At 58.3% G+C, this 16,951-nt stretch overlaps 1 protein-coding gene across 1 annotated transcript; it reads right to left on the bottom strand.

Moving 5' to 3' along the window:
• Positions 1-269: 269 nt before the first annotated feature.
• COL9A2 (collagen type IX alpha 2 chain) lies at positions 270-15,669 on the bottom strand. The gene is made up of 32 exons (XM_049618685.1): positions 15,598-15,669; positions 14,326-14,400; positions 13,071-13,106; positions 12,922-12,984; positions 11,841-11,894; positions 11,693-11,728; positions 11,567-11,590; positions 11,191-11,244; positions 10,786-10,839; positions 10,632-10,679; positions 10,390-10,446; positions 10,254-10,307; positions 9,897-9,950; positions 9,505-9,558; positions 9,354-9,407; positions 9,179-9,232; positions 7,529-7,582; positions 7,062-7,115; positions 6,775-6,828; positions 5,754-5,798; positions 5,340-5,393; positions 4,681-4,734; positions 4,314-4,367; positions 4,153-4,224; positions 3,845-3,880; positions 3,701-3,745; positions 3,549-3,581; positions 3,199-3,345; positions 2,908-2,962; positions 2,390-2,578; positions 1,509-1,586; positions 270-1,056 (listed from the first exon to the last, which is right to left on the bottom strand). The coding sequence occupies exons 1-32, from the start codon at positions 15,667-15,669 to the stop codon at positions 857-859; spliced, it is 2,067 nt and encodes a 688-aa protein (XP_049474642.1). The 3' UTR covers positions 270-856.
• Between the last annotated feature and the right edge of the window lie 1,282 nt (positions 15,670-16,951).

Genomic DNA, 16,951 nt, shown 5'->3' with positions numbered 1-16,951 from the left:
CCAAGTCTTTCAATCTTTCATTACCAGTTCCTGCCCCAGGCTAGCCCACCGTGGGTAGCAGTTCTCACAGAGGACCTTCTGTGCTCTGGGCCTTGGCAAGACGCTGGGTGTCCCCAGCTGGGACATGGCTGAAGGGATCTGCCCAAAGTTACACAGCAGGTCACCATCCGGTCTTCCCACAGATGTTCCTCAAACGTGCCTCCCCTTCAGGAGCCCCTGCCCACCCTGCCCCGACAGTGGCAGCAGGGAAACTCCCATCCTAGTTCGTATCCAAGTCGGGGGCTTTTATTTACAGAAAGGCCTGGATGGATCTCGGGGAAGGGGTGAGGATGGGAGGGGATAATGCCAGGAAGAGAGGGGAGATGGGTGTTTAAATACTCAGATGGGAGGGAGGCAGGGAGGAAGTGGTGGGGCTGGCTTAAGGATGGCCACCTCTGGGGAGTCACCCACCAGCCATCACCCAGCAAGTCCAGGGGAGGAAGATGGGATCAGGGACGGGCAGAGACCTCAGTCCACCTGCCCCAAAGAAGATGGCCCCTGGAAGATGGCACAGATTAAGGAGACATTTGTTTTGGTAACTTCCGAGTCGTGCTCCAGGAAGGAAAGCCACCCATCTGCTTTGGAGCTGGGACTTTCGGGTGACCCTTGCCCTGTCGGTCTCACCTTTTCATTCCAATGCCCTCCCTTTCCTTCCCCCATATTCTAGAATTTCCTTTTCCTCAGGACTCCTGGGTCCCAGATGGAATGTCCTGGGAAAACTGGCTTCCTGGGCTGAGCGATGGGGTATGTGTCCATCCAGAGGGAACCCAGTCCTTTCCCCCCAGGGTGTCCACCGGGCTCTGTCCCAGCCTCATGCTCATGGCCCTTTGATGGATCCAGGTTCTGTGAGGCGTGCAGAGGCATAGGCCGAGGCTCCAAGGCAGGCCGCAGGCTCACAGAAGCCTGGCAGCCCCATGGGGCCTGGCAGGCCTGGTCGGCCTGCTTCTCCCGGGGCCCCTGGGGATCCTCGAGCTCCATCTTTGCCGTTGATTGCTTGGCCGGGCCGGCCAGGGAGTCCTGTGAAAGGGAGAAGACCGGGACATCAGGGCCGCCTCCTGTCTCGGCTAGCTGTAGGATTCTCAGTCCCGTTTTTCACGGAAGTGGTGGGGGTGGGATGAGGTTAAGGATGAGGCCAGGAAAAAGGGACTGCCCCAGACGGGTTCTGAGAGAGTCGCATTATCCATTACTCCCACCTCCCAGTTAGTGAATCTTGGGAGCAAATGCCTTTTCATTTTCCTACATGAAGCAGATTTTGGTACAAGCCAGGATGTCCTCAGAATCTCAGCTGTCTGGTTCCCAGCCAGACCCCACCCAGCAGCTCCCGGGTGCTCCAAAGGGATGCAAAAGCTGGATGTACGAGAATGAGCTGGCTGAGCAAGAGGCCGCCAGGGCAGAGACCCAAGTGTCTGCGGGTCCTGAATCCCAGAGCTGAGGGACAGAACTGCCGCTCGGCAGGGCCAAGGTCTTACCTGGGATCCCCGGGGGCCCGGGCATCCCGGGATGCCCACGTCCCATCTCTCCCCGGTCACCCTTCTCGCCGCGTTTTCCTGCGGAGAAAGAAAGAAGCCTTCACTTTTCACAATTGGAGGATGTTTTTTCTACTTTGGTTGCTATTTCATTTCTATTTCACACACAGCAATTATTCCTGTTTTATGCTAGTTTATAATAGGGGAAAGTTGGAAATGTCTGCAGAACTGGTTAAATAAGGGAAGGTCCAGACAGGATGGAAGGCTACAGCCAATCAAGTTCATTACAGGAAAGCATCTAATAATAATAATAATAGCTAATATTTACTATGTGCCAACTCTACGTAAATTACCTCCACATGTAATCCTCAGGACAATGCTATGAGGTGGGTGTTATTAACATCCCCCATTTTACAGATGATAAATCTAAGGCCCAGGGAGATTATCAGGTAACTTGTCCAAGGTCTATAAGGAGAAAGTGGCAGAGTCTGGACAGACACCTGTCTTGTGACTCTCAAGTTTGCATGCTTTACTACTTTGCTAACTTACCTCCCCGCTTCTAGAGACATGGAAGGATGTTTATGGAGTACCACTAAGCAAATTTATAACAACACCCCCCCCCCCCAAATAGCCAAGTTATAAAATAGTACATTCATCTCCATCAATTTTCTACTGAGAAAGCAAGCCCAGGAGTCACATACGACTTCTGGAAAACTTTGCTGAGGGAGTGGGGGAAAGTGTACCTCATCCGGAGAGGGGGAATGATGAAAGAGAAAACAGGAGGCTGAGCCATCAGACCACACAACCCATAACCCAATTGGGGTCTGGCCTTGGCCAAGTCCATACCTGCCCAGTCCCCACCCCCACCATAGAACAGCACTCACCCTTGGGCCCTGTATTGCCAATCTGACCCACGGCTCCCACGATGCCAGGAACACCCCGAGGGCCAGGATGCCCGTGGGGTCCCTGCTTGCCTGGGTACCCAGGAGGCCCAGGGGGTCCTGGGGGACCCATCATCCCGACCGCACCCAGGGCCTCCCTCTTGGCACTCACAGCGACCTCTGCCAGTTGCTCTGGAAGGGAGGGAGGGAGAGGAGAGGTCTGTGAGATGGGGGTGGGCTCGGTGAAATGGGAAGGCAGAGCGTCCCCCATGAGCCGGGCCCCTAGGTGTGCAGAGGAGAAAGCCCGGTGTTTAATGTCCCATTCCCCCCCACCCCGGTTTGCGGAAGTCAGAGATCCAGCGTGGACAGATGTACATAGGTCCCCGGCCTCTTGGAAGCAGAGCTGGAATGAGCACCCAGGCTTGCAGACCCTCGGGCAGGGCCAAGTGGAGCAGCTCCTGAGGGGTGGCGCCGCGCCGGCTTGGACTGGGAGGAGGAGGGGGTGCTGCCCCCGCCCTCACCTTGCATCATCTTCATCATCACCGCCACGATGTGCTGGTCACTGGCATCTCGGCCCTGCGAGCAGAGAAGGCCTTCCAGGAAGAAGCCCCTGGCCGGCTCCCATTCTCCCACGGAAGTCTGTGCGGCATCGGACAGAAATCCGCCCTCCCGCCGCACCCACCCCCAAGCCGTCCGAGGTGGGGCCTCAGGGAAGCCAGCTGGCTCCGGGGACTCCCAGCCTTTGAGGGGTCAGCCGCGCCCGCAAAGGGATTTCCTACCGGGAGACTCCCCGCTCCTGGGGGCCGACTCACCGCCACGCCCTGTCTCCCCGGCAGTCCCGGCACGCCTCGGTCTCCAGCTAGTCCTCGAGGGCCGGGGGGCCCGGGGTAGCCCTGCACCCCCGGGGCGCCCGCATCCCCGCTGGGGCCCGGGTAGCCGGGTTCTCCGCGGACTCCTTGCTGCCGGGGCGGGGGTGGGGGTGGTGCGGAGCGGCGGTGAGAGTTCGCACGCGCCGGGGAGGGAGGGGGAGAGTGGGGGGTGGGAGGAGGAGTGGGTGGACAGGGAGGAGAAGGGGAGGGGAAGGTGCGGGAGGAGAGGGAGGAGGCCGGGACAGCAGCCGTCGCCGGGCAGCGGGGCGCGGCATCGTGGGGGCTGGACTCACCTGTCCCTTGGGCCCCGGCTCGCCAGACTCGCCCTGCAGGCACAGGGAAGTCGGGTCACGGGCGCCGAAGCCCCAGAGCCCCCCCCCCCCTCCCCCCCCCCCCCCTCCCCCCCCCCCCACCCGCCCCGGCCGCCCCCGCGCGGCCAGCTCACCTTCTCGCCTTTCTCTCCCGGGAGACCGGCCACCCCCCGGTCGCCCTGCAAATTGAGCACAGCGAGTCAGAGCGGCGACGGACCCCCACCCGCCGCCGCCGCCGCCGCCCGGAACGCGGGGGGAGGGGAGACGCTGGTACTCACCACGCCGCCGCGGGGTCCGGTCTTCCCTGGGGAGCCCTGCAGCAAGCGGGCAGTCAGGACTTGGTGAGTTCCCCTCTCCCGGGACGTCTGGGTCCCCCCGCCCTCCCCCGCAATCCCCGGTCCTGGCCACACCCCTCTGCAGCTCCTCCCGGTCCCCCAGGACCGCCTGGGACCCGCCGGACATATTTTTCCGCGAAGATCTGGAGCGCTGAGGAAGGACCTAACTGAGCTCCAGCGCCCCCCCCCCCCCCCCCCCCCCCCAGGTCCTGAAGCCTCTTGCCCAGGTATTTTCCAGCCCCATTTGGTACCTTGTCTCCCTTGATGCCTGGCAAGCCTTGAGGCCCTGGAATTCCGGGAGGCCCCTGCTCCCCCTTGGGTCCCTGAGGAGAAAAGAACCCAGAGTAGTGTATCAAATGAGGTGTCCAGACATGCTCCCCACTGCCCATCACAGCTGGCCGCCTCCACTAACCTGCCGTCCTTGAGGGCCTGGCTGCCCCACCGGCCCCCTCTCACCCTGGTCACCCTGAAATGGAAAGAGAGGATGACACACAGGCCAATGACACACAGGCCAGAGGATGACACACACCCCCTCCTCGGTCTCCCCCTCCAGACCCCAGACCCTGCTGGTCAGGATGCCCTCCATTCCTCCACACCAGCACTGAGGTCCTTTGCTCCACTTTACAGACCAGCAAACTGGGGCCCTTGCCGGGAAGGCCTCACAAGGCTGGGCAGGACTAGGCAGGTGCTGGAGCCGTGGATAGGACCCAGATCCTGGGTCCAGTGGTGCCAGCTGCTGCAAAGGCCCCCAGGGAGGGACCACTGTGCCAGGCACTTACCTTCTGCCCCATGATGCCTCGGGGTCCGATTTCTCCTTGAGGTCCTGGCTCTCCCTGGGGGACAGAAACTGGGAGTGAGGCAATGGGCCTGGTGCATCCCTCCCTTCCATGGCTGGCTAACCCCTACCCTCCCTGGGTCTCAGCTAATTCACTTCATCATTTATCCCCTGTTCTTTGGGTCCCTGTCCTTTTCTTTCAATAGGACCCCACATGGTTGTAGTCAGTCATCATGTGGTCATTTATTTAATATCTGCCTTTTCCACTAAACTGTAAACTCCATCTGAGTACGAGACTATCTCAGCATCTAACACAGTTGCAGGTAATGGTGAATGTTTATGGAATGAATGAAGGAATGAATGAATGACTCTGCTGGATTCTTAGCCCCAGTCAATTTGGCCATCTGAGGATGTCATACCCATATAGAACAGAACCAATCCCGCCATCACCACACTGTACATAGAGAAACAAGGACCCAGAGTGGAAAAGGGGTGTCTCCCTGGGTCAGTGGGTCAGTGGCATAGCCCAGACTGGCATTCAGGCCCCCCTAAACTAGGGCTTCACCCCACACTCTCACCCAGGCTGCATATGCTGAGTGCAGGGTCTTCAGACCTGGGAAGGGGACTCATGCAAGAGCCCTGTGTCAGGGAAGGGACACTTACCTCCTTCCCAGGAGGACCAGAGAATCCAGGGAGGCCCTGCTGGCCTGGCTCCCCCTGCAGGAAAACAGTTTTCAGGTCAGTCTGGGGGGTCTAGTCAAGCTCTTGATCTTGCAGAAACCTGATGAACCCTAAACAGAATCTAGAACCAAATGAGTTGGGGAAAAGGTGTTCTTGGTCAGGTCTTTTGGAGTCCATTTATTTTCCTGTTTGTTTCTCCTCTGGTTGGGAGCCATGCCATCCTGTTTCCACAGAGGGCTGAGGGGGGAGCGGCAGGAAGGAGGTGCTTGGGCACTGTTGTTGAGCCGGGGGTGAGGCCTGGGCCTTAGGGTCTTTTAGCCATGCCCCTGGACCCTGCCCCCCAGGCTCCCTTGCTCAGACGAAGCCAATCCTGTCCCCAGCTTGAGGTCACCTTACCTTGTCTCCAGGGCCTCCTTTTGTCCCAGGCTGGCCCGGCACACCCTGGAGAAAGAAGATGACATCAGTTTCTATCCTGGCACTGGGGAGCCCCAGGCACCTCCTGCTTTACCTCCCATCCCCATTCCAGATCCCCTCCCTTCCTCAGCCCTGGGTTGTGGGAGCTGAACAACAGAAGGCCCGGCCATGGCATCACAAAGTTGACTGTACCCTGAGCCCTCGTGGGAGAGGACGGGGGTACAGAGGGGCCTATAGTCTATGGGGAGAAGAGAAGCACCCTGTGTTCACAGGCACATGTAAATGACTACAGGAACACAATCTGCACACAGGCATGTTATCAGGCTTTGGCCTCAGCACCTCCAGCAGGGAGGCAGGGGGCGTCCCATGGACTGGGCTTCCAGAAGGTGTGCGATGGAGGTGGCCCTGAATGGTGAGAAGGCACAGAGAGGTAGGGAAGGGCATTCCAAGCAGAAGCGCCTGCAAAGGCCTGAAGGTGTAGGGGTAGAAGAGGCAAGGCAGGGTTCCCTGAGAAAGGAGAGGACACGGAGGGGCCGTGGCTGGTAAGGATGGAAGGGTATGGTGGGGTCAGATTATGGTGGCCTTGAATGCTAAAATGAGCTGTGAGGACAAGCCTTGTAGCTGTCCTGTTCACAACTTTCTCTGCCTCTCAGTGCACCCTGGGGACTCAGTAACCATGTCTTGAATGACTGGATGGAATGACTTTCCTGGAGGCAGTGAGGGCCATGAAAAGTGCCTTAGTGGGAAATAACCAACACGGAGAATTGGAATGATCAAAGAGAAGGCTAGAGCAACTGTCCAAATGATGAGGCCTAAGCCAGGCCGGGGCCACAGAGGTGGTGATGAGGTCTGGGCTGGGTGGGGACAAGGACTAGAGCAAGATCCCCGGGTGTGTGGATTTCCACCTCATCAACCACTCATGCCACCATGGGGAAGTGGGCAACACTGAGCAGGAGAAGCAATTTGCCCCTGGGGCTGCCCCTGGGACTCCACCCGTACTCACCGCCAGGCCCTGGTGCCCTTGGTTTCCTGGCCGCCCCGCCTGTCCTGCACTGCCCTGGGAGAGACAGAGAACCAGGGGCACAAGTGAAAGCTCCAGCTAGAGGTTCCATGGCTTCTGCCCCCATGCAAGTAAGGAAACTGAGGCCCAGAGGCAAGCAGGGATGCATCAGTGGCACACTTGAGGATCCCAAGCTCCTACGCCTCCAGGATCAGTGTGATGAGACTCAGGGCCTGAGCTGGGAGGGACCCTGACCACTCCCCAACTCTACCGGCAATCCCCACTCATACCTTCATGCCAGGTGTGCCTGGGGTCCCATCCTTGCCGTCGATGCCTGGGGGGCCCTGCTCAGAAGGAAAGTGGGGAGATGCCTGGGGTCAGGCCACCCACCCATGTCTCTCTGTGACAGCTGCAGTCAGTGCGTAGGTAGGAAGTGGGTCTGGTTATCTCAGGAACCCCCACCAGCCAACTGAGTGGGGGGGGGGCAGAAATGGGAAGAGGATTTGGGGTGATGGGCCACAGTCCTTCCTCAGTGGATGACAAGTGTCCCAGATTGCTGCAAGCTTCCCCAAACCTCTGCTACATCACCACCCCATTTACAGGTGAAAGAACTAAGGCACAGAAAGAGGGCCTCTCCCAAGGTCACAGAGCCAACCCGCCAGCAACAGAGCTCAATCCAGAATCTCAGGCTCCTCGTCCTCTGAAGCTTGGACAGAGTTGACCCCGCTCTCTGTCTGGGTAAGCCTGGGCCACTTACGGTTGCTCCCTTCGGGCCTGTTATTCCCTGGGGTCCTCGAACACCTTGGCTGCCCTGCAAAGTAGATAGCAATGAGGTCACCTTCGAGATGCTGAACCCCTGTCGGGCTGATCAGAGAGGGGAGCGCTGAGAACAGGGACCTCCAGCTCTCAGGGTCCCTCTTGGCACAGGCCACATTGTGCAGGGGCTGGAGAAGAGGGGCCTGAGGCCCAGAGGGGAGGGAGTAGAGGTCAGCGCCAAGCTGATGGGACTGGGCTGGGCTGGGCTGGGCAAGTGCAGGGATAGGAACTGGCACTCACTACCTCACCTGGGCTCTGAGCTCCACTTATATGAAGGAACACAACCAAATACAATGTGTGGACTTTGGGTCTTGATTTGAACAAGAACCCTGAAGAGACATTTTTGAGACAATTGGGAAACACTGAACATAGACTGATATTAAGGAATAACTGATATTTGCTGATATTAAGGAATAATTGATAATCTTGTTGGTATGAAAGTGAATGATATAATTATGTGAGAAAAAGTCCTTATTTTTAAGATATACAGACAGAAGTATTTAGGAGTGAAATGACATGCTGTTGAGGCAAAGATTTGCTTGAAAATATCACCAACAGGGGACCTGGGTGGCTCAGTCAGTTGGTGCCCGGTTCTTGGTTTTGGCTCAGGTCATGATCTCACAGTTCGTGGGATCGAGCCCCGTGTCAGGCTCTGCTCTGAGCATGAAGCCTGCTTGGGATTCTCTCTCTCCGTCTCTCTCTGCCCCTCCCCCACTAGAGCTATCTCTCTCTCCCTCTCTCTCTCTCTCTCAAAGTAAATAATATTTTTTTAAAAAAGGAAGGATATAAAATATCAGCAACAAAGTGGTGGATTGAATAGGGCAAAGTGTCAATTTGGGGAGACAGGTATATAGAAATTCAGCGTATAATTCTCTCTACTTTTATATGTGTTTAAAAACTTAACATAAAAAACTTTTAAGAAAGTTTAGTTACTGCTCGGTTTTTCTATAAACTCAGAACTGCTCAAAAGAAATAGTCTATTAATTTTTTTTTAAAAAGTTAGGAGAACTGGGATATAGACCAAATCCCATTAGCCCCATGGCTGATTTGCTGGAATTTCATTGTCTGGCCACAGCGAGCGTGGGACTGGATCCTATGCCCTCTCCCAAATTGAATGTGATCAGCACAGGCTGGGCTTGCAGGAGTGGGGGCTGGTGGGGTGCCTGGGCTCCCAGCACAGAGGCTCCTGCCCTGCACGGATCACTCGCCTGCACAGACACACAGGGTAACGCACACACACATGCACGCACTTGCAGACACACAAAGTACAGACGCAGAGTAACTCACGCACACACCCCCATGCATTCGCACAGACACTCAGAGTAACACACACACGCGCACCTGCAAAGACACACACAAAGCAACACGTCCGTGCGCACCCATACAAACACAGAGTGACGCACGCACACACAACCATGCATCCGCATGGAAAGAGTAACACACACACAACACACACACACACACACACACACTCGTATAGACACACAGAGTAATGCACACGCACACACACACACTTGCACACGAGCCGTGGGTGGCCCCCCCCAGTACTCTCCAGGGACCCTGGCTGGACAAAGGGTGGCCGAGGACTCACCACATCGCCCTTCTCCCCGGCTCGGCCTGGCGGCCCCCGTGGACCTTCCTCACCCTGGCAAGAAGGACAAACAGGCATCCAGATCACATGGGCTCAGCGGGGGCCCCACTCCCTTTGCAGCCCCAGGAGCTCCAGCCTGGAGGAGGTATGTGTGCAGGAGCAAGAGGACACTTACTGGTGACCCAGCAGCACCAATGGAGCCCACCATGCCTTTGTACCCACGAGGACCCTGGGGAGAGAAAAGAGTTACAGTCAGTTCTGGCTGGACCCCAGAGGCCAGAGGGCTGTTCATGACAGCTCTTGCAGGACACCTCCGACTTACTTACCGTCTCTCCTTTGGGTCCCTCCATGCCTGGGTAGCCCCTGATGCCCTGGGGACCCTGTCAAGACACAAGAATGACAGCAATGGCGATTTCAAGGCTCCTCTGAGGCGGGCAGCATAGTCCCTATCTCAGAGAGGGGACACTGAGGCTCAGAGATGGGGAGGGACTCACCAGGGTCACTCAAGGGGTCAGAGGCAAAACCTGGGCCTTAGCTGAGTCTTCTGGCTGACAGCTTTGGTGTCTGTCCCTCAATTTCTGACAGTCAGCCTCCCTCTCTCCACCCAGAGACTGGACACAGGTGTTTCTTTTACAGGTTAAAGGCCAGAGCAAGGGAATGGCGCCACTAAGATCCCTTAGGATGAGGAGAGGGGGGTCCCGGGAGGAGCATTCCTTACCGGTGGTCCAGGGATGCCTTGCTCTCCAGAGGCACCCACGTCTCCCTTGGGACCCTGTGGGGCAGGAATGAGTGATCAGACAGGCAGGCAGATCGAGGGAAAAACATACAGACATCCAAAGATACCATCCCTTTCCCAGAAAAAGCAGACAGGAAGGACCCTAGAACCCGTGGGAAAATGGAGGCCCAGCAAAGAGAAGGTACTTGTCCAGAGACACGCTGACCTGGAATATAGGCCTCTTGCTTCTCAGCTCAGTGCCCAGAGACCCACAGGGAAAGGAGAAGGGATGAAGAAGGGGCGGTCCCTGTAAGACCCTCTTCACACACACCTCTGTAGCCCTCTGTTCCTCATACTCACGGGCCTCCCCTGGCGGCCAGAATCTCCCAGAACCCCACGTTTGCCAGGATGCCCCTGAAGGGAAGGAGGGAACTCAGTGTGAGGTCACCTCCCAACCACCTGCTCTGCCCTCCAAGGACTTGGGCCAGTAGCTCACCTTCACTCCCTGCAGCCCTGGGGGGCCTTTCACACCCGCCGGACAGTTGGTTGGACACTGGAAAGAAAATCCCGCCAGGTTCTGTGGTCACTGGCCTGCCCTGTCTTGCCAACTCCCAGAACCTCCTCTCACCCCACTTGGCTGAACCTCCGTGGGGCAACCCCTCGCCATCCCACTGACTCTACCTCCAAGGCCGACCCACCCCTTCCCCACATTAGACCCGCCCCAGGGCCTCCTCTCACCAAGAAATCCGCACTGCCTTCCAGACCCTGGATGGTTCCTGGGCGGCCCTGAGAGGAGATATATGGAGATGAAGCCTGACCTGAGCCTTTCCCACCTCAGGCTTGTGCCAAAGACCCTCATCCTTCCCCATGCGGGAAGTCTGGGGACACTTACCGGTTTGCCAGGTGGCCCCGGGGGCCCTGGTGGCCCCTCTGGTCCAGGATCCCCCTGGAAACAAGATGGGCCAAGATCATACTCCTGTCCAGCTCTTCCAGGGTCACTCTGCCCCCTCCTCCAGTCCCCGATACTGTCCTGTCCACCCTGTCCTCCAGGTCACCTTCTGAGATCTGAGATCTTGGGGAGATAAGAGGCCTAATTGCAGGGAGTGGCCCCAGCCCTTGGCTTTCCTGAACCACCTACAGCAAGGTGGGCTCAGCGGGAGAGGCTTCTGCCCCAGACCTGAAGGAGCTCCTGCTGGCCAGAAGCAGGCCCAGGAGCTGCTGCAGAGACACTCCAGCTTGCCAGCTTGGAGGTTAGAGGGCAGGAGGCAGAGTGAGCAGAGGGGTGGCTGGGGCTCACCTTGGGGCCTGTGATTCCAATCTCACCAGGGAGGCCAACAGGTCCAGGTGGTCCCTAGGAGGAAAGTTGTCACTGGCTAGGATGCCTTGGAGGTTTAGCCCACCCTGATGCCAAGGTAGGGATAGGCACCTAGAAGCCCCTTCTCCACTTTTACTTTGGAACCAAGCCCAGAGAGACTGACAACTTAGGGCTTTAAGGGCCATAGAATCCCAGAGGCAGCAGGTAGGCCCAGAGTGAGCTGGCCCAGAGTTCTCTGGGAAGTCTGCCTGTTCTGGACACCATCACAGGATGCTGGCCCCTCCCCTTGATGGCCCGTCCTTCTGTATCCTCCATCCCCAAGAGTCCCAGGGACCCTGTCCCATCCAGAAGGACTTACAGGAGGTCCAGCAAAGCCAGGGCCCTGGAACAGAAGGAAAGGAAATTGGGTTCATGGCTCCTTCTGCAAGTCCCCCCCTCTACCCACAAAGGGTCCCTTGAAGCCCTTGCAGGTTATTATACTCACTGGCAGGCCAGGGGGACCTGGGAGGCCGGGCTGGCCCTGCAAGAGCAATGGGAGAGGTTCAGAGGCTGGGGTCTCCTAGGTCTGTGCTCCTCTCTACCACAGCCCCTTCCTTGGATGGCCCAAGCTGAGTCCCCAGCAGGCCACTTACCTTGACTCCAGGGATCCCCATGGGGCCAGGCTCCCCCTTGGCTCCAGTTAGACCCTGGGGAAGAAACAGAAGGTAGATTAGTGAAGGGCAAACTTGTTCCCTGAACCACGGGAGAGGGCAGGGCCTGAAGTCTCTCCTGGGCAGGCCCCAGCTGCTTCCCACCTCACTCCATGAAGGTCAAGTGACTGCAACACTGCTTTCCCCTCCCCCAGTGCTCACAGCAACCCTGGGAGACAGGAAGGCAGAAGGAATACTCTTTTATGAAAGATGAGAAACCAAGGCCCCAAGATTTGTCTGCACAGGCCTCACACCTCCCAGCTGAGGAGCCTAGAAGACCTAAATGTAGGTCTGGATTGGCCATTTTCTTGACGTCTGTCTGTCCTTGGCAACTTTTTCCAAGACTTAGTGTTCACATCTCCAAAATGGGTTAATCATGTTTACCTCTCTGGATGGATGTGAGAACCAATATGCCAGTGGAAGGCAATGTGCTTCTTAATCTTTGCAGGTTGTGGAAAATTTGGAGGGGTCCTGGTGGCTGTTCATAGCCATGATGACCCTCTTGAGCCAACAGGGCAAAGGCAACTCATGGGACCTCTTTCTCCTCCCATCTTTTAGTGACTGACCCAGGTGTATTCCTCAATCAGATGACTGTCTCAATGGTTCTGGCTGTGTCCAGGAGCCTGTGACCTTGGGGCTCCTGGGAATTCTGTGGTATCAACAAATAATGTTCCTCTCCTGCATTGCTCCTGGGGCCGCGAGGGGGTAGTAGGGAAGGGAATGGGGAAGGAAAGGACAGCTCCATGCACAGTGTTCAGTCTGCTACTTGGAGGCTGGAAATGTGAGACTAAATCCTGGCTGCTACAGATGAACAGAACCCCTGTTTGGACCCCCATGTGCCTGTGATTCATGCTCCTGGGGTGGCTGTGGGGTCACAAGTCATATGGAGGTGAAGGGAACTCATAGCTATAGTCTCCACCTTGCTGCCCTGCTCTGAACAGAAGAGAGAGAAGATGTCAGAATTGGACTCTGGAAGTCAGTGAGTGGAGCCCTAACTGGCTTTACCAGACACTCAGGTACTCACATCAATCCCAGGCTTCCCGTCCGGCCCATCTGGCCCCGCTTTGCCAGGTTCTCCCTTAGGTCCCTTAACAACAGAGGTGGGGCAAATATTAGCCAGAGGAGGGCAAGAACTAGAAAGGTCAAAGGTCAAAGAAGAAAAAAAGCACTCACCGGAGGCCCAGCTTTCCCAGGGGGCCCCTTGTCACCCTGTAAGATAGAAGTCAGTTAGACAGCACCCTGTGGCTCATGCTACCCCAAATGGGCAGCTGGCTGGCCCCACATCCCCTCTCCTCACTTTCTTCTCTTCTGTCCTGCATCCCCTCAGCCTTGCTTTTTTTTTTTTTTTTTTGAAAATAGCTCCCTTTCCCTCAAAAAAAAAAAAAAATCATAGATGGATTGAGACCAACCCCAGCCAGGTTGGAGAGCTGCTGTTAACGTGCAAGCGGGTTATAGACACACAGATGTTGGTAAGGTGCCAGTTAGAAGACCCGCAGATAAGGTTGTGGGCTCCAAGTTACCTCAGAGAGCGGGTGTCTCTTGGATTTGGGCAAGTGTGGGAGAAACTGGGACTTTCAGAAAAACATGAAAGGGAGGTGAACTGGGTGGGGAGCAGCTCTTTTCTGGACTGGGGTCAGGAAAAGAAGAGACTGGGGCCAGAGCAAGGACCAAGACGGCCTATGAAGAGGGTCGATTCAATCTGTTCCTAAGGCAGAAAGGATCTCCTTCCCCGGTGACAAAGGACCCATGGTGGAGGACAGCCAGGGCCTGTGGAGTTATATGCAGGCCGAGAGGACTTCAGGCAGTTCAGGGCCTGCAGCCGCCAGAGAGTCTGGCAGGGACCCAGCGCCCAGTGTTTGGAGGGTGGGGGCGCCAGGTTGAATAGAAGTCTGTCCAGATGGGTAAACATGGAGCTGACCTCCTGGGGGAGCCTCCTGAATGAGGCATTTAACCCTCACCATGCTAGGGAGAGCAGGGAACAAACCCTGCTGATTCTAAATCGGGGAGGAAAATGCAAAGGAAGAGACAGGCGTCTGGTTCAGCTGGTCAGCGGTCTGACCAAGGCTCCCAAGCCACCCTGAAGAAGAATGCAGACGTGCCAGGGGGCAGGGCAAGGCGTCTCCCACCCCCCCAAAAAAAGGGAGAGTAGGGGTGGGGGATAAGGAATCGCTTTGAGCTGCGGCCGGCAAACGGAACAGCAGCTCCTTGTCCGCCGGCGGCTATAACGGGCTTTGCATCTCAGCGCTAGTTTTGAGGTTTCCCAGAACAAACGGGCTCCTTGTGGCGCAGGCCGGCGCCGCTTACTGACAACAGGGGGCGCTGCATCTCCAGGCACCCACCCCACCGCCGCCGCCGCTCACAAAGTTCGCCTTTGTCCGCGGCCTCCCCCCCAACTCCGCCCCCCCATCCGCCCAGGTTGGAGACTTACGTCGATGCCGTCGGATCCAGGCACTCCCGGCGGCCCTGGGGGGCCCGGGGGCCCAGGTTCTCCGGGCGGGCCTCTCTGAAAACACACAGAGGGGCGCAGCCCTCAGACTGTGCAGGGAGCCGGGCGTCCCAGCGGCGAGCCTCCCCGGGAAACGCAAGCGCCCTTGCGTTTATTGAGAACCTAGTGTGCACCGCACTGTGTACCACTACATGTACCGTCTTTTGGAACGCTCAGAACTGTCAGGCGGATACTATTACGAGCCCCAGTTTGCAGTTGAGGATGCAGGCTCAGAAGGATTATGAATGATCACAGAGAGTAAGTGGTGGAGCTGGGGCCGCCGGTCTCCTTCCACCGGACCGCGCTGCCCTTGGGCTGTCGCGGTGGGGAAGAGATGGAGATGCCGACGGCGCAAGTGAATCACAGATGGTAGGCGAGGCGGTGCCCAGCAGTCTGCTGGCTCCAGTGAACGGTTGCTCGTATTATTCTTTTTAGATGAACAACAGGTATACATGGTGAGTAGGTACCCCTCCCTCTCGCTCGAAAGGAAAGTGGGGGAGGCGCAAGGAGAGGGGGCGTAGGGGAGGGAGGCCCGTTCTCCCTTCCCCTCAGAGCAACCCTCTCCCAGCGCCGTTCCTCCCTCGGGTTGCCCTCGTTTGGGGGCCAGCCCCGACCCAGGCAGGGGTCGCGCGCCTGCCTGGTGCCCGCGCCCTCCCTGGCCGAGAAGTGCCAGGCTGGTGCCCGGGCCCGGCCCCATCGCGCCCCTGTCCCGTTAGGCCCCCAGCACCCCCACCCCCGGCGGCCCTCAGCAGCGCGACGGGGGCGCGGGAGTGGGAGCCGGGCCGAGGGGCAGCGGCCGGGCCCGAGCGGCGTCTGGCTGGAGCCGGGGCCCCCGGGGAGGAGGCGGGGCGGAGGCTCCGGAGCCCTGTGAATGGGCACCATTGTCTCCCCCGCCACCTGGGCTCTCGGGGCTGCCAGGACCGGGCGCCAGCTCCTGGCCACGCTGCCGGTCCCAGGCCGGGCCGAGCGTCCCCGGACAGGGTCCCTCTGGCTCCCCGGCTCGTCCGCCTCCCTTCGCGGCGCCTGGACGCGCCCCCGTGCGCACCCACCGAGGGGACGCGCGCCACGGGGCCGTACGAACCCGAGGGGGGCGGCAGGGGGGCGCCAGGGTAGCGGGCAGACAGGCCGAGCCCTTCACCAGCCTCCTGGGTCCCGCACCCCGGACCCCCCCACCCCGCACCCTGGCCCCGGCGTGGCGGCGGCCGCGGGACTTACGATCTGCGCCAGGGCGAGCACGAGCACCTGGAGGAGCACCAGGAGGCTGCGGGGGGCGGCCGCGGCGGCCATGGCGGGCGGCGGGGTCGCGGAGGACGGGTGCCCGGGTCCACGCTCGCACCGGCCCGCAGAGGCTCCGGGCGCGGCGGCGCTGGCTGCTCTCGGACGGGCCGGGCCGGGCCGCCTGGATATGCGGCGGGGCGGGGCGGGGACCCGCGGGGTCTGTCACCTGAGAGGGCCGGGGGAGGGAGGCCGGCGCCCTGCGCCCAGCTCCGCCCCGCTCCGTCCGGCAGCCAGTGCCCACCCTCTGCCTTCCGAGGAGCGGCCGGGGTGCAGGACCGAGACCGTCGTCCCATTTCTCCGGGAGGCCGTCCGAGGTCCCCCTCCAGCCTGACCTTCAAGGCCCAGCAACTTCCCCCGGACCCGCAGCCCGCGCCCCATCGCTGGCCGGGTGGTCAGCCACTTCTGCCTGCGAGCCCTGGCCTGGGTCCTTCCTCTCTCCTCCAGGAACCGGACCCAGAGTGAGTTTTAGGTTCTGCAGATCCTGTCTGTAACATAGGCACCACTTTGTTCAACTTCACACACAGTCAGGCCTCTTCTCTATGAGAACCTACCAAACCCTTCCTGGATCAGCCATCCCGCGAATACCCCCTGTCCACCTTTTCCTTCTTGCTTCCCTCCCCCCTCCCCCAACTCTATAGTGGAGTTGACTGTGCATCACCTCCAAACTCCTTCATTTCCCTCTCATCTCCCTGCTTCCGCCCCAGCAGGGAGATACGTCTCTTGGAGGTCACCAGTGGGGCCCAGCCCCTCTTTAGTAACCCTCTCTCCGCTCCCCCCACCCCCCACCGCCCAGGAGGCTGTTGGCTCCTGGAGCTGCCCTTGGCCATTCTCTCCTTGAAGCTTTCACCGTCCAGCCCTCCTCCTTCTATTGCCTTCTTCTATTGCCTTTTCTTCACTGCAGCTTTATCTTTAAGCACCGCAGTCTCTAGCTCTGGGCCTTCTTTCTCATTCGGGATGATCTCCTCCACCTTCATGGAAACAGCCACCACCTTATTTACCAGTTTCCAAAGCCTACCTACCCAGCATCACCTCTCTCCCAGTCTTAGCTTCCTTTCCATTCACTTAAGTAATATTGGTAGGGTGATTTGGAATCAGACTGTCACTAACCATGACCACAGGCACCTGACACTATATGATGTCTCAGTTGCCTCATCTGTAAAAGGGGATGATGATAGTCCCTGTCTTACAGGGTTTTTGTGAAGATTGGATGAGATGATGTATATGAGGTACTTAACCTAGCAGACACACATACTAGGTGCTTGATACGTTTTTGCTTTTATTGTGATTTATG

The sequence above is a fragment of the Panthera uncia genome (genome assembly GCF_023721935.1).
Source record: "Panthera uncia isolate 11264 chromosome C1 unlocalized genomic scaffold, Puncia_PCG_1.0 HiC_scaffold_4, whole genome shotgun sequence".
Lineage (NCBI taxonomy): Eukaryota > Metazoa > Chordata > Mammalia > Carnivora > Felidae > Panthera > Panthera uncia.
Note: the sequence above shows the minus strand (reverse complement) of the source record. Positions and strands in the feature narration are given on the sequence as shown.

Coding starts and splice junctions, on each gene's coding strand:
- COL9A2 (XM_049618685.1), bottom strand. CDS start 15,669: ATGGCCGCCGCGGCCGCCCCCCGCAGCCTCCTGGTGCTCCTCCAGGTG. Junction 13,107..14,325: donor CTGGATCCGACGGCATCGAC/GTAAGTCTCCAA, acceptor TCTATCTTACAG/GGTGACAAGGGGCCCCCTGG. Junction 9,951..10,253: donor CTGGCCGCCAGGGGAGGCCC/GTGAGTATGAGG, acceptor CCTGCCCCACAG/GGTCCCAAGGGAGACGTGGG.